At 46.4% G+C, this 22683-nt stretch overlaps 4 protein-coding genes and 1 pseudogene across 11 annotated transcripts; 2 read left to right on the top strand and 3 right to left on the bottom strand.

The window, feature by feature from the left end:
• Window positions 1-1905: 1905 nt before the first annotated feature.
• On the bottom strand, window positions 1906-7276 carry LOC111835787 (thiosulfate:glutathione sulfurtransferase). Its single transcript, XM_023796444.2, has 5 exons — window positions 7141-7276; window positions 6821-6994; window positions 2444-2566; window positions 2186-2348; window positions 1906-2104 (listed from the first exon to the last, which is right to left on the bottom strand). Exons 2-5 carry the CDS (start codon window positions 6990-6992, stop codon window positions 2050-2052), a joined length of 513 nt encoding a protein of 170 aa, XP_023652212.1. The 5' UTR covers window positions 6993-6994; window positions 7141-7276; the 3' UTR covers window positions 1906-2049.
• Window positions 7277-7532: 256 nt separating this feature from the next.
• LOC111835784 (cystatin-B-like) lies at window positions 7533-10609 on the top strand (annotated as a pseudogene).
• Window positions 9714-14519, bottom strand: mix23 (mitochondrial matrix import factor 23). Of its 2 annotated transcripts, none has more exons than XM_023796448.2 (5): window positions 14402-14519; window positions 13393-13518; window positions 11516-11662; window positions 10067-10126; window positions 9714-9978 (listed from the first exon to the last, which is right to left on the bottom strand). In XM_023796448.2, the coding sequence occupies exons 1-5, from the start codon at window positions 14447-14449 to the stop codon at window positions 9928-9930; spliced, it is 432 nt and encodes a 143-aa protein (XP_023652216.1). In that variant the 5' UTR covers window positions 14450-14519; the 3' UTR covers window positions 9714-9927. The 2 variants fall into 2 exon arrangements, with proteins under 2 accessions (XP_023652216.1, XP_023652215.1); XM_023796447.2 differs by lacking the exon at window positions 14402-14519 and adding an exon at window positions 14162-14329.
• A 1-nt stretch (window position 14520) lies between these two features.
• Window positions 14521-16207, top strand: fam162a (family with sequence similarity 162 member A). Of its 2 annotated transcripts, none has more exons than XM_023796445.2 (5): window positions 14521-14661; window positions 15150-15263; window positions 15484-15592; window positions 15750-15858; window positions 15939-16207. In XM_023796445.2, exons 1-5 carry the CDS (start codon window positions 14610-14612, stop codon window positions 16053-16055), a joined length of 501 nt encoding a protein of 166 aa, XP_023652213.2. In that variant the 5' UTR covers window positions 14521-14609; the 3' UTR covers window positions 16056-16207. The 2 variants fall into 2 exon arrangements, with proteins under 2 accessions (XP_023652213.2, XP_023652214.2); XM_023796446.2 differs by lacking the exon at window positions 14521-14661 and adding an exon at window positions 14760-14889.
• A 234-nt stretch (window positions 16208-16441) lies between these two features.
• On the bottom strand, window positions 16442-22359 carry kpna1 (karyopherin alpha 1 (importin alpha 5)). Of its 6 annotated transcripts, none has more exons than XM_023796435.2 (15): window positions 22252-22345; window positions 21806-21907; window positions 21398-21531; window positions 20203-20313; window positions 20017-20116; window positions 19833-19927; window positions 19561-19692; window positions 19388-19476; window positions 19197-19296; window positions 18941-19104; window positions 18778-18856; window positions 18301-18426; window positions 18079-18206; window positions 17784-17959; window positions 16442-17695 (listed from the first exon to the last, which is right to left on the bottom strand). In XM_023796435.2, the coding sequence occupies exons 3-15, from the start codon at window positions 21521-21523 to the stop codon at window positions 17508-17510; spliced, it is 1614 nt and encodes a 537-aa protein (XP_023652203.1). In that variant the 5' UTR covers window positions 21524-21531; window positions 21806-21907; window positions 22252-22345; the 3' UTR covers window positions 16442-17507. The 6 variants fall into 6 exon arrangements, with proteins under 6 accessions (XP_023652203.1, XP_023652204.1, XP_023652207.1 ...); XM_023796436.2 differs by having other exon boundaries at window positions 22239-22337; XM_023796439.2 differs by having other exon boundaries at window positions 21806-21910; window positions 22252-22308.
• Between the last annotated feature and the right edge of the window lie 324 nt (window positions 22360-22683).

The raw sequence follows: 22683 nt of genomic DNA, 5'->3' as shown, positions 1-22683 counted from the left end.
ACTCCTAAACCTTGTAGACAGCCTTCCCAGAAGAGTTGATGCCGTCAAAGCTGCAAAGGGTGGGCCAATTCCATATTAAAACATATGTACTAAGAATGGGATGTCATTAAAGTTCTTTTGTGTGTAAAGGCAGGTGCCCCCATACTTTTGGCAATATAGTATATGTTTGTGGTTACAGACAGGTATACATTCTCTAACATAAAGAATGTCAAAAAGTGCAATACCAGAACTGTAAATTATATTGCAGTAAAATTTCAGCTGTTCTGAAGATTTTACAGACAGTGGGAACAATATTGTTATTTCTCATGCATGAGTTCTGTGGTTCTGCTGGGTACTGAAAACTGCTGTTCACACAACCCTGTCAGGGCTCAGTGTCTCTGCCTGGTGGTCAAAAAGGGTAACACATGTGCCACTCAGTGCCTGAGCTGTTGCAGGGCTGCCTATTTCAAATGAGTTGTTTAAGCTTTATAGATCTGAGGTGCATTTCATGATAAGTGTCTCTGTTTTTCGAAGACTTGAAAGGTATTCCTTACTAAAGATATTTACTTTTCTACTTGTGTTTTCCTAACTGTTCTTTAAGAGGGTGCAAAAGGGATAGTTTCTTATGCGTGACATTACTGGGCGCTCTCCATGGCGATTGAATTGAACTGTTTGACATTGATGGCTCGAGAATCAATTACTGTGTTCCCTTCTTTCAGCGACTGCTGGACTGCTTTTTGAGAGAAAAGTGTTCTTTATAAATAAAACACTACAGGAATGTTTTAATATATTGCATTAATCTGAACTAGAGAGAGGTGTGTGTGTGTTCTACATTGCTCAAAATAAAGGAACACTTTGAAAACACATCAGATCTCAATGGGGGGAAAAATCATGCTGGATATCTATACTGATACGGACTGGGTACTGTGTTAGGAGCGAACATTGTTTGATGGAAATGTAAATTATGTTTTCTGTTCGCTGGGCCGTGGACTGCACTTCTCGCCATTCTACTTTTAGACCACAAGATGGCATCACGTGCAGCATTAAAAACACCACACTAACAGTATGATGCTTAGTTCTTTGGACTGTAAAGCTGATATGTTTGTAGAATGTGATCTAACCCTGTGTAAATCTGTTCATGGCTACAAATAATTAGACAGTTGCAGTTCGCTAATAATGCTAATAATACATTAATGGGAATGTTTTCATGCAAATAATAAAATTGTACATTTTGATGAATGTACTGTCATTTACCAGAATGGCAAAAAATTAAGGGTAACAAGGACAGTATTAGTATGATGTAGAATTACTATGGTGCTGCATACGGCGAAACTATGGCAGCGGTGCAACGTGCTAAATCAAAGACGGCACTGTCTATGGTGCCAACATAATCTTGATTTTTGCTGAACAGGGTGGTTCTGCTCATGAGACCAATGAATGAAATTTACATCTACATAGCGCTTTAAGACACCCAAAGCACCTCACAGAACCAATGGGGAGCCACTTCAACCGCCACCATGTAGCCCCCACCTGGATGATGCAGCAGCCATTCTACACCAGTACACTCACCACACATTAGCTAAGACCCCTACTATTTTGAAAGATGCCCAGGGATCATTTATTACCCCAGAGAGTCATGACCCCAGTTTTACATCTTATACAAAGGATGGCACCATTTTTACAGCACAGTGTCCCCATCACTACACTGGGATCCACACAAACCTGCTCTCTACACCAACATCTCATCCAGCAGCAACTCAGTTGCTCAGCTGGTATGGTTACTGATAAGACCAGTAATGTTTCACCAGGGCCCTACTCGACCAGTCTTCAGCGGACCAAAGAATATTCCAAGTCACCCATGAAATAAATAATACAGTAATAGAATATGCCCTTCCACCACTATATTAAATCACAGAGCTATGTGGCTAGTTTGTGAACGCCATTTTATTTTGATGAACTTAGACACCGTTTCCTCTGATGTCCTGATCCTGGGGGCAGCTGATCCAGCTGACACTTTGTACTGCACTGCATTCTGGGATGTTGGTCACTCCAGCCAATCAGCTTGCAGGCTCACTGCCGCTCATACTGCTCCCATTCTTTGTATCCACCTGCGTAGTGCTGCGCCCTGCCAGGGGGGTGGGGGCCATGTTACACGGGCACGGGGGAGACAGCGGGGTCCAAAGTAGCCTAAAGCTTAGGCTTGTACCTGCTGAAGCCCAGCCTGAACGCGATCTCCAAAGCAGTGGCGCTGCGGTTGCCCTTCCGACAGTAGAATACGATGTTGGAGTCTGTCTTCTTGGGTGCAATGACATGAAAGCGACTCCTGAAGAGGTCAGGAGTCAACTGCAGGGCCTCCTCCAGCTCCCCCACTGTCAGGAGAAGGGAGTCACGGGGGAGCCAGAAGAAGGAAAGCAAGACAGGCAGACAGACAGACACACAGACAGACAGACAGACAGACTCTCACATGGGATGTTGGTGGAGTCAGGAATCCGTCCCACCTGGAACTCATCTGGATTCCGGACATCAAACAGCTGGACACTGTGCCTGGACAGCATGGTCTTAAGCTGCTCATATGGCACCACGGGTTCTGGGACACATGGACATATGCTCTGTCAAACAACGTACGCAGACATGCCGATTCCAGAGTTACAGCGCAGAGCTGGAGTGTCGGCATTACTAGGCATGGGTGGGAAAACACAGCCCTAGGGAGATACAACGTATGCTGGGTGCCCCCTGCTGGGGTACCGGTAAAAACTTATGTAACACTACAGGCTGGCAAGGGATACAGCGACACCCCCAAACAATGATGACACATGCACACCGGCACTGAGATGCCACAGTAAGGTCATTGCACAGAACACAGTCTCTCCGGCAGCTTCTGGTACACAGGTGAACATGCAAGCACAGAACCTGCCGGCGAAGGGTTCGTCACTTTGATACAAGTACTGGTTGTGTACTACATGTGACAACAATCTCCTGTATTCTCTATACGTCTGGACTATAGGGCAGGGTCGCAAGATAGAAACCTTTTCATACAAAGAAAATCAACCAGGCCTGGCAATATTTAACAAAAAAAGTGCTTCAAGTCTCCAAAAAGCATGTAGGAAAATGTGTTATGGTCCGAAGAAACCAACGTTGAACTTTTTGGCCAAAATGCCAAAAGGTATGTTTGCCACAAAAACAACACTGTGCATCATCAAAAGACCACCACACAAACACCACACCCACGGTGAAGCATGGTGGGGGCAGCGTCATGCTTTGGGGTTGTTTTTCTTCAGTTGGAACTGGGGCTTTAGTCAAGGTGGAGGGAATTATGAACAGTTCTAAATAGCAGTCAATTTTGCCCCAAAACCTTCAGGTGTCTGCTAGGAAGCTGAAGATGAAGAGGAATTTCCCCTTTCAGCACAACGATGGCCCCAAGCATACATCCTTATCACACTGGCAGGGGGTCTGGGGACCCACCCCCAGAATTTTTTTTAATGAATTAGATGCCATTTCCTGCATTCTGGTGTATTTTTAACAGGTTGTTAAACACCTAATTTTACCTACAAAAGTCACTTAATTCAATGACTATTTTAAAGACTCAACAATAAGTCCTCATTCAAATAGTCCATATTCGTCAGCCTGTTTTTAACTGCTACCCACTGCTATGCCTAAGATAATGAAATGAATGTGACACAATTTATCACCAACAATGAGTTTATGGGTGCATTTTACTTTTTATTTTGTGCATTCTTTTTGATCTCATTGCAATTTTAACAGATTTAATACTTTTTGTGACTATGTTATGAGATGTATTTACAGTGTTATAAAATTTATTTATTTGCTACCTGTTGGAGACCCCTTCTCTCTAGATTATGTCTTTAAATCAGTAATGTCCTTCATGAAATTTACATAACCGACTGGAATGCACTCAAAATAAATATTGCTTCAAGTATACATTTTAGATTTGTACTTTTAAAGTGAGCAGAGCCCAAAATGAGGCTCCATAAAATTCTGAGATGCATTTCATTCATAACTGCCCAGCACGCTTCATCACTCACCTCAGCAATAGAAACTCTCTCCGCTGTCCCTACATGCTGACCCTGCCTCTGACTCACTCTCAGTATCAATTTCCTATGTCAAAAGAGATCGAGATGAATTAAGCATTGTTTTTTTTTTTTTTATTAACAACTGAAATAAGTAAGGATGAGCCAATCCACATTTTTTCAGTCCCGATCCGATCCCGATACACAACTACCGATACAGATTCCGATATAAGAACACTTTTTACTTTATTATACTTTATATATAATTTTTTTTTAACTAGTGAGGGAATAATTTTATAAGGGGAAATAAAGGGAATGATTCTATAAGGCTGTAACTAAACAAAACGAGAACTGACTGGCGCGCCGGCAAGGCAAGGCTACCTAATCGGAACAGATAGGGGGGGCGACAGAGAATATCAGCGGCCCCTACTTATCTTTTAGCCTTCCAGAAGGACAACTACGAGCCAGCTAACGAGGGCAAGTGTCAAACATGTGGTTGTCACGTAGACGGAAGGTACTGAGAAAGGGGGGGGGGGGGGAGATGCCAAAAGGGCTTTAAAAGGGATACAGCTGATACATATGGCAGAGCCTCCTCCTGTACATGCTGAATGTATGTCAGACGGCTGCTCCCTGATTATAATCAGTCAAGAGAATAAACCGGTGATTTGCAACTTCTCCCCGTGTCAGCTGTGAATCTCTTCTCATCAACGGACTCGGTGGAGACGGCGTACTCCAACACTAGTAAATACAGATCAGGTAAGGAAATGTATGACAAAAATTAGGCTACTACAAGCATACCTAACATACTGTTCCACCTCGTTTATACGTCTTGTTTTAAGCGTTTTTGAGGCATTTGTAGTTCAATATTAATATGTTCAAAACAAGTATACACAAGTGGCGAATGCTTAAAATCTTAACACATTTTTTTCTCCCATTGGCGTCAGCTCAGTTACACTTTGTTGCGATGGCAGCCCCTCTTGTATCACAAGCTGTAGCGAGTTCACAAGACAGTCCAGGTTAGCGACTCCCAAATCATCCATTGCATTTTTTGTGTCGCAGTTGCGTGCGATTTGTTAAGTGGGATGGTCCATTAAACACTACTCCCACCTCTCAAAACTTTATTTTACAAAGATTGCAAATCGCTGTGCTACTGGTTTCTGTTAAAAGCGTAAAATACTCCCAGATCGTCACGTCTTATCTTACGCTCCTCGTACTGCGAAGGGTATGCGCATGACGTCACAGCTATCCCTGCCCTAAACACTGCTGATTACCTGGATCAGGTGTGTTCAGTCAATCAGAAGCTGAAAGACAGCTGGGACTTGTGTATAGGGCAGGGATAGCAGGAAAACAAGCAGGGCAGTGGGGCCCGAGGACCAACTTTGAGAACCACTGTTTTAACCCAATGGTCTTCTCATGATCTGAATTTTAAAATTCGGACCATGAACCAAGCACTGTTTTATGCGAAAAAATACTGAAACTCTAAAATACTAAACTCCCAATAAAAATGTTGTATAGGCCTACAACCTTTTACACATTTTATACTTGCTGATAAAAATACTAAACTCCAAATAAACTTATTATGATTAAGATTATTTCATTCTTGCTGATATTATGAATACCAGCAGGTGGTGCTCTGTGCAATATAATAGCCCCTAAATTAGGCTACAGAAGTATTCTGGTTACTCACTGTATGCAATTTCAAGTCACAACAGATAAATCAATAAATATCATCAGAGCGGACTTGGCCTCATTCTTGGCATTACAATATGGTAGGCTACTGGGTTAGCATGTAATGATAGCTAACATTAAGCTAGTTGATACAGCCCGCTAACTGCACTAACATTTCAATTGGGAAAAAAACCCTGTCCTGTTGAGAAATTTTGACTTACTTTCTACTTCTTTTTAAAGAATTTCCTTATGTCCATTGTGTTGGGGAGGGAGCAAATGCTGTAAACAATTGATCATCAACCAAGAATACCCTACTGTTACTTAAAATGAATAAGGCAAAGCTTAGGCTACTCCTAATATTTCATTGTTTAGTTGAACATTAATTTATCGTGGTCTAGGGTTAATTTTGAGGGCATATAACAAAAGAATAAGGTTTTAGCAAAAGTTGGACATTGTGAGATGGCAATGGGGCTGACGTTACCTCCTCCAGTATTGATCAGCCTGCACTGACGATTCACTTCACTTGCATGTGGTGAGTTGTTGTAGGTAACCCAGAAAACCCGAAGTGGTCTTTCAGTGGTATGCATATTCTTATATCGATCAAGTGGAATGGATTCTTTCGCGAAGCAATAGAAACAGCGCTGGGTGAACTAATATTTTATGTTAAATGTGCGGGGTCCAAACGAATAATTATGAAAGCGACCCGACCGCCTGGCTGCCCATCAAGAAAATGTGCTTACGTTTGTTTCACCTGTCCCCAGCGCACAAAATTTTCGCCCATATATATAAATGTAAATAGCAATAATAGTAATAATGATACATTTATTTCAGACCCAAGCAACATACGTACTTAGGGGGGTCCTGGAGGGGGGCATGAATGTTGTCACCCCCCCCCCCCGAACCGCCCACGGGGGTGTGAAGACAAACAGTAATGTATTTAAAATAAATACATGCGCAACATGATACGTGACACGAGGCAGCTACACTGAATTGCCTTATCGGGCCAAACCACTTTCACTTACCGGTTGCGAAATGCTTAAACTTTCTGTTTGATTATGCATTTAAACAAAGTTTCATCTAATGAAAGGCAGTTTAAAATGCATGGCCAGAGGACTGACATTGCAGAAAACCAACGTGCACTTTACCTGGTGCCCGGGACTCCTGCAGCACCACCGGCGATGTCTTAAGGCCGCATTTCCCGACGGCACGCTGGCCGCAGAAAGCGCCTGTCCCAGCGGCAGCGTCAGCGGTCGCCAGTACGACCCTGCGCATCAATATGAGAGCAGCCACCATAGCAGCGAGCGGCCCCGAGCGCATACCTGTGCGAGAAGGAAGGCGTTACCGCGGCCCATGTGGGAGCGGCAGGACCACGCCCCTACGACGCCCCCTGCCGGCTCGGACAATGGAAAGTAAGCTGAATCTTTCATATTTATTCAAAGTTAAGAAAAATGTCCAGTTTACAAACCTGAATTATGCGGGAATTACAGAGCTCCGCAAGATACAAAGTAATACTTAAGACAAGTGTCGTGGGCGGTAAAACATCTGTAATATCCTGAAACAAACAACCGCCCCTTAAATGACGACATGTAGTTTTTCTCACCGAATCGTACATCGATGACCCGCAAAACGAATCAGAGCAGCTCATCGGACAGCTGAAGCCACGCCTATGAGCAATCCAACTGAGAGGGGAAGCCAAAGAAATGTTTAAATTAATGTTTTCAGTCCTGCATTCAACTATTTCAAAGAAATAGTAAATAATTAAATGTTAACCATCGCCTAACTATATATCAACTATATAATTCACTCAAGCGAACGAATCCCCACAATACTGATTCATTTCCACCCATGTAAGTTGAAATGGTCCAGCCGACAAAGGAATCCCTTGAGGCAACAAATTTTACTCGCGTTGGTGTGATAGGTACAAGGCATCTGCGACATGATGAGTGACAGTAACGGCGTTTGGGGCTTGAACAAGCAAGTCTTCGGACACAGACTCACTCACTTATCGGGGATAGACATATTCATAACTTCTCCGTCTAACATCAGTTCCCGTTCCACTTGTTGGAGACAGGAAAAATCAGGACAGGGTCGATTGTAAACACGTTTGCATCACGGTTCTATTTCAGTTCATTTAAGAAGGAACCAGATTATTCCGAGTTTTTTTTCTGTAAATGCATTATTTAAAATAAATACATGAAAATAACACAAGCATAATTTAAAAAAAAAAAGTCCTAATTTCGATTATGTAAGAAACTTGTTCATCTTCAGGTGAAACCGCAAGCATAACTTAAAGCGGGAAGAAATTTTGATGTTTTTACAGCGACGTCATTCAAGACCCAAGTGGTGGCCGGGACCAAATTCTTCATTAAGGTGGGCCCTTCACACGTGACAGTATGTCGCTGGGTCCCCTGTGGGATGTGCACTGACAGCCTTAAATAACATATTATCCTCTTTGCTATTTCCTGCCTTCACAAAAGCATTTTAAAGTTCTAAACATCTACATCTGAAAGGGTCTAATGCAGATAAATGTGTCTTGTTCAGAGTGCAACTTGATGAGGCGGTGTGTTTTTCCTCAGAATGCTGACTCCCTCCCACCACAGGTTCATGTCGGTGGACATGACTATGTTCATCTGAGGGTTTTCAGAACGCTGCCCCACGCTGGTCTTAAACTGGAACTGCACAGCTTGCAGGCAGCAAACACTGATGGAGACTCCATAGAGTACTTCCTATTACGGAGGATACCTGCAGAGAATGACACACGTCCAGCCCCTGATGCCCAGGCTCTGCTTACCTATGCAGTGTGCTTATAATATGGATTTGTAATCATTTTAAAGTTTTGTCACGCGTCTGTACCTTAATTTGCCAAATAAGTGTGAATGAATGTGTAATATGCTGCATCCTCATAAGTGTCAATTAAAAGTTTTTTTCTTCCCTTAAATAGCAAAAAATAACATACATATGGCTGCATAGTAGTGACAGCAATGAAATAAGCTAAAAATGAGCAGCATAGCAGAGGACATTGTGACCTCAGATGTTGCAGCAGAGAGCAAATATAATCCATCAAATCAGTGCAAGGTACTCAGGCTAAAGGTGTGTTGACACTTTGATTAATATATAACAGCAGCAACTCGGGTGACATTTAAGGTTTAGTGATGTCACAGCGCCCTCTGTGGGTCTTGCATACAGAGTCAACTCCTGCCTCTTTAATGAAGTTCTACCCTCTCCATCCTCCCCTTATCATTGTCAGAATTACAACAGCTGTGTTTCCTACTTTGACAAAATACTTTTTTCAGGTTATCCATTTTAAAGAATCAATATCATGAGCAAATTTTGAAGCGGAAGCATGGAATAAACTGTCAATGCATTGTGAGATATTTTTTTCGCATTTCCGGTAGGAAGCGGTTGGTTCTGTAGCTCAGTGCCCCTTTAAAACATGCTGCATGGAGGGAAGCCCCTGGACCCATTTCTGGTTCTGTGCTCTAATTTGTTGCTGGACAATTTTCCCACGTCATTCTACAAACAAAGGTTTGGCATCTTCTGAAGTCTCCCGCTGTGCTGAAATGAAAGACATGCAGCGGTGCGGCATGCAGCTCCCAGCTCAGCAGTCAGTACCTTTGGCTTTTTTTTCCACAAACCACCCATTTTAGTGGCTACACTGAGGGTTTGGGCTCTAGCTAAAATGTCAACGGAAATTGAACAGAAAGACGCCTGCTGCCAGTCAAGCGTGCATGATGCTCTCACTTACACTTTGCATTATATTTTGCTGCATTGATCTATAAGACGAAATGCAGCAGAAACCCGAACACAAGCCCCAAGCTGGGATCCACATTTAGAATTTCATTCTTAATGTTCTGCTTTAATCAGAAGGACACCATGAATTCCAGTAACTAGAGCTTGAGGATACAGACATTCATGGACAGTTCAGATTTGACGTACGGCCACCAGTCGGACTCGGTAAATGTGAAACAAGCAGCCAAGATGCCGGTTAGGATCACAAACAGCTCAAGAGATCCATGAGCAAAGTACACACAGCCAGGACCACTTGGAAACGCTTCATTGGTATAAAATCCTGTTTTTTGTACAACGTTTGTAAGAAAATACAGAAAGGCAGATGGTGGACGGCCTTCCTGGGGGTCCTGGCACATGCATCCGGGGGTGGGGTGGGGGGGCCAGCACCACGGCTCAGATCTAGTTCTGGTCCAAGATCAGTTGTGTAGACCAGCACTGCGCCACACAGAACTGTAGCAGAGGCTCACTGGGCCTTAGGAGGGCTGTAGTGGGCTCGACACCTTTCCTGAAAAACCTAAAGGAAGAGCCCCCACCCCCAAAAAAGGATCAGAGTCCACAGGTCAGTGGGGTGAATGGAAGAGGAATCGCCCCCTCCCCCTTACCTTTAGACTGCGATCATTGACCACTTCTTCAACACTGAGCTCTGACTGCATGAGCTTTAACTGGAACAAAAAAATCACATTAAAAAAATAACAGGAAAATGACTGAACTGCTGAGATTCAGCAGGATGCATGAGTTGTAACAGTACGTCACCGAACCATTTGGTACGCCCCGATGGCTCAATATACACACGTGAACCACGGTATTACGATACGCCATTTTTTCTATATGTAATGCTGTGGATATAAAACAGTGTTTTTTCACCAGAGAAATACATTTAAAAAACTGACGTTGTGTTATTTTTGAGGGCTAGAATTTAAATGTCATTATACATCAGCAGATGCTGTAAATTATCCTCCTTCTGGTGGACTGTAATGTTTGCCGTGGAACCTGTGGGATGAATTAGCGTGTAGCCATCAGTGTCATGTAAATTGATGGTTTCCTTGTCTGTGCCACTGCTAGTATTAAACCAGTTCTGGCATTTCATAAAGACAGTATTTAACTGTAAACCAGTGGTCATCTTCATTAAAATGACAATACAATGTTTTTTTTTTCTGCCCGATTTATGTGGGTCTGCTGTATCAACAACTTTCTGCGCTCTACTGGGTTGTGCAGTTTCTAATATTGCTTATCTGTCTACACTTACAGAGCTCCAATTGCCTGCAGTTACTTTTCAACTGTGATCTGTTTCACTTCGTATATGTTCTTGACAAATTATCTTTGGTAGTAGTCGTTGTGCATCAGATGTTTATCTTTTTACAGAAAAACCTCAACATACAGAAATAGGTCTCTCATTAGGGTACCAACTTGATTTTGCACTTATGTTTTCACAGCGACGTGTTATTTTTACATTTAATATTGCAAACACAAGTATGCGTCCTATTTATATAGAATTGAGAAGGCAAATCACTTCAACATTGTCAAAGCTTAGAGAGAATACTAACACATTGCAAAGATAGGTAGCTCACTTGATGTTACACTTCATTATTTTTTTATTTAATATTGCCTGTACAGGTACTGTATATACAATGTACACTGTTCATTTGAAATAAAATAGACAAAGCACCTACAGGTTATCAAAGTTAAGAAACATTTTTATTTTTAATGTTTTTCTCTGCTTGATTTCATCCAGCAGTGACATAAAGTAGTCTAAGTAGCCTAGGCAGTCATGCTGCCATTTTTCTGAATGTGAGAGTTGTTATATGGAAACATTCACAAGTTCATTGCTTAATTAAAGGGTGATGTGTTTTTATTTTCTTTTTAAATATAAAAATACTGAAATCTTATAGTTACCGTGGTCCAAAAACCGTGACACATACCAAGCTTTGGGAAAACATGGTTACACCCCTAACGCATGCACCCCATGAAAATTAACTCTAAGTCCCCCCATTCTCTGTTCTCCTCTCTTCTCTGGGCCTTTGGAGCCCTCTGGTGGTACTGCAGTGCATTACCTTGGTTTGTTCTTTCCTGAGTTGCTTGATCAGTGTGAGGTTGTCAGTATCTTTGGCCCTCTCCTCTCGCAGATGGTTCACTGTGGTCAAAGCCTGTGCTATGCAGGTCTTAATGGCCCCATCCCGGCTCTCGTGGGCTTTCTTTAGCTGCAGGAGAGATGGGGAACTCAGAGCTGCCCCCTCAGTGCCTTTTACAGCAACAACAGGCAGCTGCTTTCTGCTTCTGAGCATAACCATGTTTTTTTGTGACACTGATCTCAGAAGGAAGCAAACGATCAGGAATGGAACCATCAGAATTAAATCAAACTAATCAAAGAAAACACTGACAGAAAAACTCAGGAAGACACACCCCTAATTAAAGCATTACAAAGGAATCCATTGAGCTCCTCCTGCTCATATGTGAATAATAGAGGATTTAATAATAATAATAATAAATAATAATAATAATACATTTTATTTTTAAGGCGCCTTTCAGGTCACCCAAGGACACATGAAATAAAATAAAATCACTAATTAAACAATAAATATAATAATAATGAAGAACATACCCCACAAAGAAACAGTGAAGTAGGTTCATACCGAAATACAGTTAAAAATAAAATAAGAACAAATCACAGCGTAAAAGAGAAAACTAATCTTTCAATGATGAGATTTTCAGGGTGATGTATGGAAAGCCAGTAAAAAGAGATGCGTTTTCAATAGTCTTTTGAAAGTAGAAAATTCAGTGCATTGACGAAGTGCAAGAAGGAGAGAGTTCCATAATTTAGGACCAGTCACACTGAAAGCCCTGTCTTCCATAGAGCGCAGATGGGTGGAAGGAACAGTAAGGAGGTGGGCATAGGTGGACCGCAGAGTACGTATAGGTTGGTATGAAGTTAAGAGCTCAGAAAGATATGTAGGTGAAAGATTATGCTGTGCTTTGAAAACTAACAATGATTTTGTAGTGAATGCGGTACTGAATGGGTAACCAGTGAAGATGATGTAGAACAGGGGTGATTTGTTGCCTGGATTTGGTAGACGTAAGAACATGTGCTGCAGAGTTTTGAACATATTGCAGCCTGTTTAGGTTCTTAGCTGAAATGCCAAATAGCAGGGCATTACAGTAGTCTAACCGAGAGGTTATAAAGGCGTGGATAAGAGTCTCTGCAGAGTTATAGGTAAGAGAAGCACATATTCTAGATATGTTTTTGAGATGGAAAAAAAGCTGTTTTGGTGATGTATTTGATATGAGAATCAAAAGAAAGTGTTGAGTCCATCATGACTCCAACATTTTTTACTTCAGGGGTAGTAGTGGTGAAGTACCCAGGGATAGACAGGTTTAGGTGCTTGATCTTGCTTAGCATGGTTGGTGTGGCAATCAAAATAGCTTCTGTTTTGTCATGATTGAGTTTGAGAAAATTTTGTGTCATCCAGGTGCTAATGGCGGTGAGACAACCTACCAAGCCCGACGGAGGAAGTAAGTTAGAGGGTTTTGAATGAATATAAATTTGTGTGTCATCAGCATAGCAATGAAAATTTTATCCATGCTGATGAATAATGTGGCCAAGGGGAAGGATATAGATGAGAAAAAGAAGAGGACCCAATACAGAGCCCTGGGGGACTCCGTGTTCATGGTGCCCTGTGCGACCTGAAGCTACCAATGGACACAAACTGTTCCCTGTCAGTAAAATACGAGGTGAACCAGGAAAGTGGTATGCCCTTAATGCCTACCAGAGTTTCCATTTAATCTATAGTTCAGCCTCACAAACTGAGCCTCCACCTCACTAACAAAAAGCCAAGTCCAGACAAACTATCCTTTGTGTGAGGAAGTCCTTCTCATCTCCTGGCCAGTTGTCTTTTGTACCGTTGAGCTGAATCAGAGATAATCAGACACTCACAGATTCATAGAGCTCCTCACAGGTCTGTCTGGCATCCACCTTCCCCCTGAAGGAGGCTGTGGGAACCGTGGTGTTCAGCCGATGCACTATCCGGTCATCGATGGTGCGCATAATCTTTAGTGTCTCCTATTGTACAATTAGCAGCCAAACAAGGACACACAAACCCACAGGTCAGCCAGTAGGTGGAGTAGCAGTAACAGAGTTCACCTTTGAGCAAGGGGTTGTAGATTCAACTCCCAAGTGGAGGAAGCACTTAAATACCACGGAAAAAGTTCAACTGAACCAAGTTGAGAAATGTACAAATTAATAGTGGGATGCAGCGACAAGTATCAACAGGCAGTTTATATTCAAATCTTACATGTAACATTTAGAAAAACTGTAGTCAGTTCTTAATTGTATCTTAAAACAAGTGTTTAATCCCCCAGACGCTTCATTGTAATGTGGAATAACGTGGGACTGTTTTCAACATTTATCACATCAGCATCAGAGTGGTTGACCGGCTAATACTTTACGTTGGATATACGTCTGAAAAACGCACTGTTCCGACGTTGCCCACAATCATCATGCATGCCTGCATTTATATTTTTAAACTGCTAGACCCCAGCAGCATGAACAGGTTGAGACTGACGCTACCCCAGGGTCACTCGTTCAGAACGACAAAACCACGTACTTCTTTAAATCGTTGATCGACTCGGTAGAGTGGATTTTTATAAAATTGGACGAAACCATTGATTAACATGCACGCAAGAGCCGAATACAGTTATTTTACCTGAAACATTGAAAAGTCTTCACAGCTCAGACTTTCACCGGGCGCCGCCATGTTGGACGCGAGGACCGTACGTGACACACGTGAAGTAGCAGACCATTCCCATGACCGATTTTAAAATGATACATGACAATCATCTAAAATATTTAAACTGACGCGGGCACTTGTTATTTTCGTGGAATATTACTTTACCATTGTACAAAGATAACCAATTTGGCAAAACAGGTGATTAATTAGACATACCACGCATGATTCCAGGGGTCCTGCGTGCACAGGAAATGATTGTCTCATGGGAAATTGAGTGTATGGATGTGCAATGCAGTATGGGATACAGTGTAGTCAGGAGCTAGATGACTTTCATAACCATAGATGTTCATAACAACGACGGGGAGCTGCGTTCATCATATATGTTTTCCGGGTAGCCTCTGAGTTACCCTGTTTCAACGTCACCATGATCCTCAGTACAATCCACAGGTCCCGTATTGCCTTCCGGACGTTAATCGGTCAGTGTTTACACTTCTTTTACCTACGTGTGTATGTTTTGTGTTGTTATCACGGAAGGTTTCGTGTTGGTCGGTGTTAATTTTACCGATTTGCCTCGGGACGCATGTTGTGTGGTTCCTGTCAGTGTCAGGTGATCGGATTTCAGGAAACGGTGAAAAATGCGCAAGTAGATCCGGGTTTGTGTCAGGTGTGACGGCTTGTTATATTTTTGTGACAGATGAAAGCTGGTAATTTCTCTCGATCGCCTGTGCAGTCACATCCCTAGGTCCTCATCACACTTTTAAGTTCGTGTTATCCGACATTAACCGCCGAGATTTCAATTAAGCGACTGCGGCTTTTAATACGCAGTTGGACACAAAACAATAAAAAACAAAATGAAGGAGAGTGAACCAGGCGGGCTGGGTGTTGGGGTGCGGATGACTGTATTCAGGGCCGTTTGTTAGCAAGCCGCCACCACGCGGGATCCTAAAATCCTATTCTCGCACAGTTAGGGGGCACATGCCGGCACCACGTTTTACGGGCCAGAGGAAACTGTGCAGCCGACCGCAGGAGACGGCCAAACCACCAGCCAGCGAAGCTCAGCCTGGCACACCTGCTGCTGGTAGGAACCGAACACTGGCCTTGATCTACCTACTTTTCCTTACTCTCCAGCTCTTTAGGAAGCTTGTAATATTACTGACATCTCCAGCACCTAATCCCCCAGCTGTTGATTGTCCAGGTGACTGTGGTGTCATGCAATGCAGATGGAAAGTGACACCTGATCTGCCTCAGTGTTGCTGACAACCTGCTCTGCATTTCCTGTCTCTTCCTCTGTCCCACAGCCCAGCCTGTGTTCCGAATCCCAGGCCACAAGCCCACAGATTTTGATAAGAAGATCCTGATCTGGGCAGGCCGATTCAAGACCAAGGAGCAGGTTCCCAACATGGTGTCGTAAGTGTCCTGTTAACGATTCTGAACCAGTGTGCCCTGCTATAATGGGGGCTAATTGGTGCAAAAATTAAGTTATCAGACTCATCTGGTAACAGGATGTTCCAGGAACCCGGACACATTACCAAGCAAATCTCGGGTGGTCTGGTCTGCATTACAGGATGGAGATGATTGAGGCTGCCAGGAACAAAGTCAGGGTGAAGGTCTGCTATCTGATGATACTGGCAACCATTATGGGCTGCCTAGTAATGGCTGTCTTGGGGAAACAGGTAGGTCAGCGCAGGTCCGGACATGATGGCATGACTGTACACGTGTATGTGCAGGTGTACACGTGTGTCCTGTGTCACAGGCTGCAGCGAGACACGAGTCCCTGACTTCCTGGAACATGGAGAGGAAGGCTCGATGGAGACAGGAGGCCCAGCAAGAGCAAGAGGCAGCCACCGTGGTCGACCGGAAGCTACAGTGAAGAGTGAGAGTGTGCCCTCTTTGTGCCAAAGTGGGAACTGCGGTAGAAGAAGAGGAAGCCCTGCAGTAGAGTTGTGATTCCTAGTGAAATGCTTCTATTTTTCCTCAATACTGTAATTGTTGTTTTGGGAAATATTAAAGGACTCAGACCTCCGTGTGTGTATGTGTGTGAGCCCTACTGATGAAGGACAGTGGGACAGTAATGAACATTCAAGCTCCATATATATAATTTACAGCTCTGGATGTACACATGTGACCATGACCGTGAACCTGAATCTGCCTAAATCGGACTGAGATCCCACAGCCTTCAGAACCGGGTGCAGCACAGTGTTTCCTGCTTGTGGGTAGGGGGAGGGAGGCATGCATGTGTCAAAGAGCAAGTCTGGATCCATGAAACAGCGTTTATGCAAATGGCATAAGACAAAAACAGAGTCTTAGCACGACATCGGCATTGAACACGGCAAATCGATCAGTCATTCGTTCTAGAAGTAAAAAATTAAGCTGGTAAACTACTCTGTACGTTAACAAAACAACTAGGTATTTTCAAGTTTAATTTGGATGTTGGTTCTTTACTAAATGAAAATATGGCACCTGCGGTGTTCACAGATCCGGAAAGGGGTTTGGAGAGAGTGGGAGAGCCGCTGTGGACATGGGAGGGCAGGCTCGCCGGCTCTCCCCACAGTGCCTGCTGCCAACCCCGGCATCAGGAGCAGGGCGGCAGCAGGGGTGGGCTGCTTTCAGTCCAGCAGAGGCCTAGAACTCGGCTCTGTGTTTGCTTCAGTCTCAAACCTCCAGAGAAAGTGCTAATGTCATGGAATGGATGGGAGTCGGGATTCGCCATGAGCATCCCATCGCCGGACGGGCAGGAGCAAGCTGCCGGCTCACCTGTCTGTGCTGGAGGGGGGTAAATTCCCAGCGGCTCCTGAGTGTCTTGTGGGGGGCAGACCTCCGAGGGGGGCGGGGCCTGGCAATAGGCAACACTCCTGCACAAGGAATGTGTGGTCTCGTCGAAGGAAAGAGCCAATGGCATTTGGTCAGTCCCACAGGCTCTGCCCCCCTGGTTCAATCACACCGCGACTTTATTGCATGAGCAGCACGGTGAGCACAGGGCACCAACCAAGGCAGTCGCGAAAAAAAAGAGGCGCTTTGGCCACGTCAGGGCATAAGTGCTTTCCTTTGTTAGTCCAAGCATCTGGCAGCCAGACCAGTAGTCAGGGGGTGGGGGTCACAGTCAGTCCAGTGTGTGCGTCTGGCTGCCCTGTGGGGTGGGGGGGCGTCCTCAGAGTGCTGCAGAAGATGATGGGAAACGGGCTCTCATTCAGAAACTGCGTGCAATGAGTCAACTGTACGGCTTTGTTGATAATCATGATCGTCATTCGACGTCTCCCCCATCTAGGAGTGTCTGCGGTCCTCCCTGGGGGTGGGGCCAGAGCGACAGTGGGAAGGGCCCACATCATAGCTGGAAGCCCTCCATGGGGGCCTCGCATGATGAGAAGAGGAACTGCTCCTGTTGCCGGTCGACGGACGGGGCCAGCGCAGGGTCCTCGTCTTCGGTACTGAAGTAGCGCTCGATCAGGTCGAAGGCCTTCTGGTAGATCTCCTGATTCTCATGGCCCTGCAAGAACTCCATCTTGTCCAGACCTGGAAGGGATGAAAGTTATGCACCATCATGAAGGGCCCAGGGACACGCTAGGGGCCCAGGAGGTGTGCTTCGGAAGGAATGTCGTACCGTAGGCCTCCTCAATGAGGCTACAGTAGGGGTTGACTCCGCCGTTCCGCTTGGCCTCCTGCTCACCCAGCCGCAGGATGTTCTCCAGGCCGTTCAGTGCCACCTGCACGATCTTGGCGTCCATGAGAGTCAGCAGGTCACACAGTGGCTTAATGCAGCCCAGTTCCACCAGGTACCTGCAGAGGGCAACACAGGTCATAAAACCAGATGGTCATTGATCATGAGACATCATACCTTTATCTATCTCATCACAGACCCCACTTTACATCCCAGTCAGACACCAGTTGGGCCACACCTGATCTGCTCAGCAGAGCCCCCGGAGGTGGCATTGGTAATGGCCCAGGCCGCCTCCTTCCTGGTGCGAAACTCCGCCCCTTGCAGGATGCTGATCAGGCCTGGCAGTAAATTGGCATCAATCACCATCTGGCAAGAGGAGGAATTCATTCACGTTATAGAGAATCTGACATGCTGAACTGTAGACAAGTGCAGAGCAGTAAAAACACAGACAGAGTGACACCTGTATCTGAGCTCGGTTGCCAGCCGTGATATTGGAGATGGTCCAGCATGCCTCCTTCTTGATGGACTCCTTGGGGCAGCTCAGCAGGTGATGCAGGCTCTGAAGGGCGGAGCAGTTCAGGATCACCTGCCGGTAGGAGAGGAAAAGGGGGCAGGGTTACAGCAGGGAGTGGGGTGGGCCCACAAAAGAGGCAGGTGGAGAGAGAAGACGTGAAGTTGAACGAAGGGAGGAGGGCAGAGAGAGGCAGAGTCGAACCAGGGGAGAAGGGCAGGCAGAGTTGAATTAGGGGAGGTAGAGGCGCAGACTCAAATAAGGGGAGGAGGACAGAGAGAGAAAAGTGGAGTCGAATGAGAGGAGGGTGGAGAGAGAGGCGGAGGTGAACAAGGGAGGCAGTTTGAGAGTGGGTGGGGGTCAAACAAGAGAGGCAATGAGAGGGGCAGAGTCACAGCAGACAGGAAAGTGAGGCTATCCATGTACCTGAGTCTGCAGGTCATCTCCGGTAACAATGTTCCCAACAGCTCTCAGTGCCGGTGACACCACTTTGTAGTCCAAGTGCCTGTAACCCAGGGAAGAGGTATTGAGGGGCCTGACACAACACGCAGAGGCCCCGGATGAGCAAACTAGGCCACGATGCACTCACATGAGCAGCTCCACCAGCCGCCGGCACACCCCTGAGTCGATAACTGCCTGGATCTTGTCATTGGGCCCATCAGAGAGGTAGGACAGCGCCCAGCAGGCATCAGCCAGGATGTCCGTGTCGTTGACAAAGAGCAGCCAGGACAGCACTCCAAGGCAGGGGGACACCTGAGGATGGGATGGAAAAGAGCACGGAGTCACAAAGCTGTGCTGCACCCACTCCGCTCATAGGGGGCGCCGGTAAGGCCAGCCACAGTCACCTTGGAGAAGTCTGGTGGTGGGTTCTTCCCCCTGCACAGGTTTGACAAGGCCCACACGGCATTCCGCATCATGGTCAGCCGATTCTGTTTAGAAAGCAGCCTGGGGGGGGCAATTACACGTAATATATGTGTTACACATGTGTGCGCTGGGTGGGAATGCAGTACAGTGGTGGGAGGGTGTGGTGGCTCACTGTAAGAGGGAGGGCAGGATGCTGCAGTCCAGCACGTAGTCCCTGCACTCGGTGCTGTCACCCGCGATATTCCCCAAGGCCCAGACCGCCTGTGAGACAAGCATACACGTGTTAGAGTGGGAGCACGGGGCACGAGAAAATTCGGCTCTACAGAGAGGACCCTCCCACCACACCTGCTCCTGCACGTCCTCGAAGTCGGAGTTGAGCATCTCGATGAAGACGGGTACAGCCCCAGCCTGGATCACCATGCGCGTCTGGTGGGACGTTCCAGAAGCGATGTTGGTCAGGACCCATGCCGCCTCAAACTGTGGATCCAAGCAGAGGTCATGGATCCTGGCTCTACATGGAGTGTCTGTACCAACAGCCTGTCTCTCTGCCACTAAGCCTTACAAAATAGCTCTAATACACCTGCAGTAGGCAGTGAGGCAGCTGGATGTGCCAGTACCTGCAATGTGCAGTTCTCTTTCCTCTTGAGGAACTCGACAAAGCGTTCGACCACACCTGGGGTGGCGATGACCTCGTCGATGGGGGGGTTGGGCTCTGTCAGGGAGGAGGCCTTGGGGTCACACACAGCCAAAGTTGACACAAGAATGTACAGTAACACCAAGCATTTGTGACCAATCTTCAACCTTTAGACAGAAGCTTCCGGAAACGCTGGGTCCCCATCAACTGCTGCTCTGGAGCACTTGAGAAAATCATGTGGATCATGTCTTCTGAGATAACAGCGGTCTGTGGAGGGAGGATACGTCGTGAGCCAGGCAGATTCTGTGTCATTTATGGCTGACACATGTGTGACATGTTTTGTCACCCCTCACCCCAATCAGGTCGACATTGTTGGCCTGCGACTCCAGATATCCGCTGTCTGACATGTCCTCCTCATCTGCAGGCCCATCCTCTGCCACCTCCACGTTCCTCCTTTTGAATAGCTACACAACAGACACAGGATTGAAAGACTCCAGACAGTCACAGTGTTCACAGGGAAGATAGACATGGGTTTGAAGGACGCGGCGGGTCATAGTGTCTATAGGCAGACCACATGCATGGACACAAAGGACACAGAGTCTCTCAGTGTCCACAGGGAGGTCACAGAAATTAGGTATATAGTACGTAGAGTGTCACAGTGTCCACAGTGAGATCACACACATGGACATGTGGGACATAGAGTCACATACAGTGTCCAAAGGATGGTCACAGACATGGGTATAAAGGACGAGGAGAGTCACATTGTTCAGAGAGGTCACAATCAAGGGTATGAGGGACATGGAGAGTCACAGTGTGCACAGGGAAGTCAGACAGGGCTAAGAGGGATGTAGAGAGTCACAGGGTCCACAGGGAGATCACAGACATGGCTATGAGGGACAAAAAGAGTCACAGTGTCCACAGGGAAATCACAGACATGGGCATGAGGGACGCAGACAGTCACAGTGTCCACAGGGAGGTCACAAACAAGGGTATGAGGGACATGGAGAGTCACAGTGTGCACAGGGAAGTCAGACAGGGCTGTGAGGGACGTAGATAGTCACAGTGTCCCCAGGGAGATCACAGACATGGGCATCAGGGACGCAGAGAATCACAGGGCTATGAGGAATGCAGAGAGTCACAGGGTCCACAGGGAGGTCATGGATATGGGTCTGAAGGATGCAGAGCGTCACAGGAGGCATTCTAGATGGATGCTCAAACTACCTCAACTGGCTGCTTTCAATGCAGAGGAGAGGTAGCTCTACTTCCTCATCCTATCTCAAAGGCTGACTCCAGAGACCCTGCGGGAGGAAACTCATTTCTCCCGCTTGTATCCACAATCTAATTTTTTCGGTCACTACCCAAAGCTTGTGACCCCAGGTAAGGGTACGAAAGTAGATCGACCTTCCGGCTCAGCTCCCTTTTCACCACAACAGAAACACAAATAACTAATGTAAAGAAATAACTCTTGCCTGAGAGCAAGGTCAGGGCCCTGTAATCACATGATCGGCACATCCAATCACAGGCGAGCAGGCAGAATCGGGCCCTCACCTGCTCATCCTTCTTCTGCTTGCGCAGCTGCAGGCCTTCCTCCTCCCTCCTCCTCCTCATCTCATCGGCATTCAGTGACTTGTTCTTGTAGCTCTTCAGCCGTGCGTTCTCCTTTGCCAGGCTCATCCTGCTGACTGCAGAGACCAAGACGCTCAGGGGCCTGAAGTATGTCTCAGGGGCCCATAGCCACATGCTCCCTTACACTCGCACAGCGTCAAGCCGTCACAAGCTGTGTTCCTCCGACGTAGGGTTTAACGGCCCATCCTCGACCCTCCAAAGCCTAGCAGGACTGTCTAACGTCAGCAGGGTCCCGTGTGTCTAACGGACCGCTAGCACCGCTAACAGATTTTTAACGAAGCAAAGGACCCGGGCTCGTAAAGCATGCAAATAGGCGAGGCCCCCCTTTACCCGTTTGAGTGTCCCGGGTTCGGCCGGCTTCTTTTGAGCCCGTCTTGGGGACTCAGCCCTGTAGCTTTCAGAGCGCCTCCGCGTCCTTAACCGGCACGCCACCTGCTGGCCATCCACAAGCCACCGAGATGAATCTAGCCCAGCGGTACCGGCATATCTTGCTAGTACATAGAAATGTGAAACTTTGCAACACATAAACACGCCGCAGCAGAAGCCTTATACCGTACCGAGCGCCCGAAATAGTCCGGTAGCTGCCGGGTAAGGGGCTGCAGTGGGGACGTTATTTAGCGGCCGCCCGTCCTGTGCTAGCAAGCTAACGGTGCTAGCGCCAGTCAGCGCTTACGGGGGCAGCTAACAGACTGACTCATATGTTTATCGAGCGCCGACCGGTCTCGCATGGTTCACCAAAGTGGTGCTCCTTCCTGACACCGACCTGCCCGACTGACCTGTCCAGCCGTCCTCCGTTTTGACGTCCCGGTTCTGCTCCGATGTAGGCCGCCTCAAGCTCCGAACAGCCGGTATTACAATGCGCATGCGCAACTAGCGCGTCCTCGCCACTCCCAGCCGGCCGGTGATGAAGCGCATGCGCATCGTGCTTCCAGGTCCGCAGCGGGCAGCCCGCAGTGCTGGAGCACATAGCGGTAAACCGTGTACAGCTGTAGCGCCATCTATGGCCTTACACAAGAATGCCAGCAGATGGCGCCATGTGCGTGCATCAGAACGATCTTCGCAACAGAATCGAGTCTGTAGTGTAGACAGCCAAGTGGATTGTTAAACCACTGGCCCGCCTGATTTTTCGCCGGCCCACTCACACTATGATTTCTGATCCGCTATGTGTATGTCCAAAGACAGTATACCTGTCTGTTTCGGACATGTCC

Source organism: Paramormyrops kingsleyae, chromosome 4 (genome assembly GCF_048594095.1).
Source record: "Paramormyrops kingsleyae isolate MSU_618 chromosome 4, PKINGS_0.4, whole genome shotgun sequence".
Classification (NCBI taxonomy): Eukaryota; Metazoa; Chordata; class Actinopteri; order Osteoglossiformes; family Mormyridae; genus Paramormyrops; species Paramormyrops kingsleyae.
This window is presented reverse-complemented; position numbering and strand designations above follow the sequence as displayed.

Bases quoted from the DNA above. Each gene is read 5' to 3' on its own strand.
- mix23 (XM_023796447.2), bottom strand. From the start codon at position 14,212: ATGGCGGCGCCCGGTGAAAGTCTGAGCTGTGAAGACTTTTCAATGTTT. The intron at 13,519-14,161 runs GTAAAATAACTG...ATTGTACAATAG, and splicing joins AAGACTTTTCAATGTTTCAG to GAGACACTAAAGATTATGCG. The intron at 11,663-13,392 runs GTGAGTGTCTGA...TCTCTCCTGCAG, and splicing joins GTGAGGAGCTCTATGAATCT to CTAAAGAAAGCCCACGAGAG.
- LOC111835787 (XM_023796444.2), bottom strand. From the start codon at position 6,992: ATGCGCTCGGGGCCGCTCGCTGCTATGGTGGCTGCTCTCATATTGATG. The intron at 2,567-6,820 runs GTAAAGTGCACG...CATGTGTCCCAG, and splicing joins GCAGGAGTCCCGGGCACCAG to AACCCGTGGTGCCATATGAG. The intron at 2,349-2,443 runs GTGAGAGTCTGT...TTCTCCTGACAG, and splicing joins TGACTCCACCAACATCCCAT to TGGGGGAGCTGGAGGAGGCC.
- kpna1 (XM_023796434.2), bottom strand. From the start codon at position 22,339: ATGCGCATTGTAATACCGGCTGTTCGGAGCTTGAGGCGGCCTACATCG. The intron at 19,297-19,387 runs GTGAGCCACCAC...TGCCCCCCCCAG, and splicing joins ATCCTGCCCTCCCTCTTACA to GCTGCTTTCTAAACAGAATC. The intron at 17,696-17,783 runs GTACGACATTCC...CATCCCTTCCAG, and splicing joins CCTCATTGAGGAGGCCTACG to GTCTGGACAAGATGGAGTTC.
- fam162a (XM_023796445.2), top strand. From the start codon at position 14,610: ATGATCCTCAGTACAATCCACAGGTCCCGTATTGCCTTCCGGACGTTA. The intron at 15,264-15,483 runs GTAGGAACCGAA...TCTGTCCCACAG, and splicing joins GCCTGGCACACCTGCTGCTG to CCCAGCCTGTGTTCCGAATC. The intron at 15,859-15,938 runs GTAGGTCAGCGC...CCTGTGTCACAG, and splicing joins TGGCTGTCTTGGGGAAACAG to GCTGCAGCGAGACACGAGTC.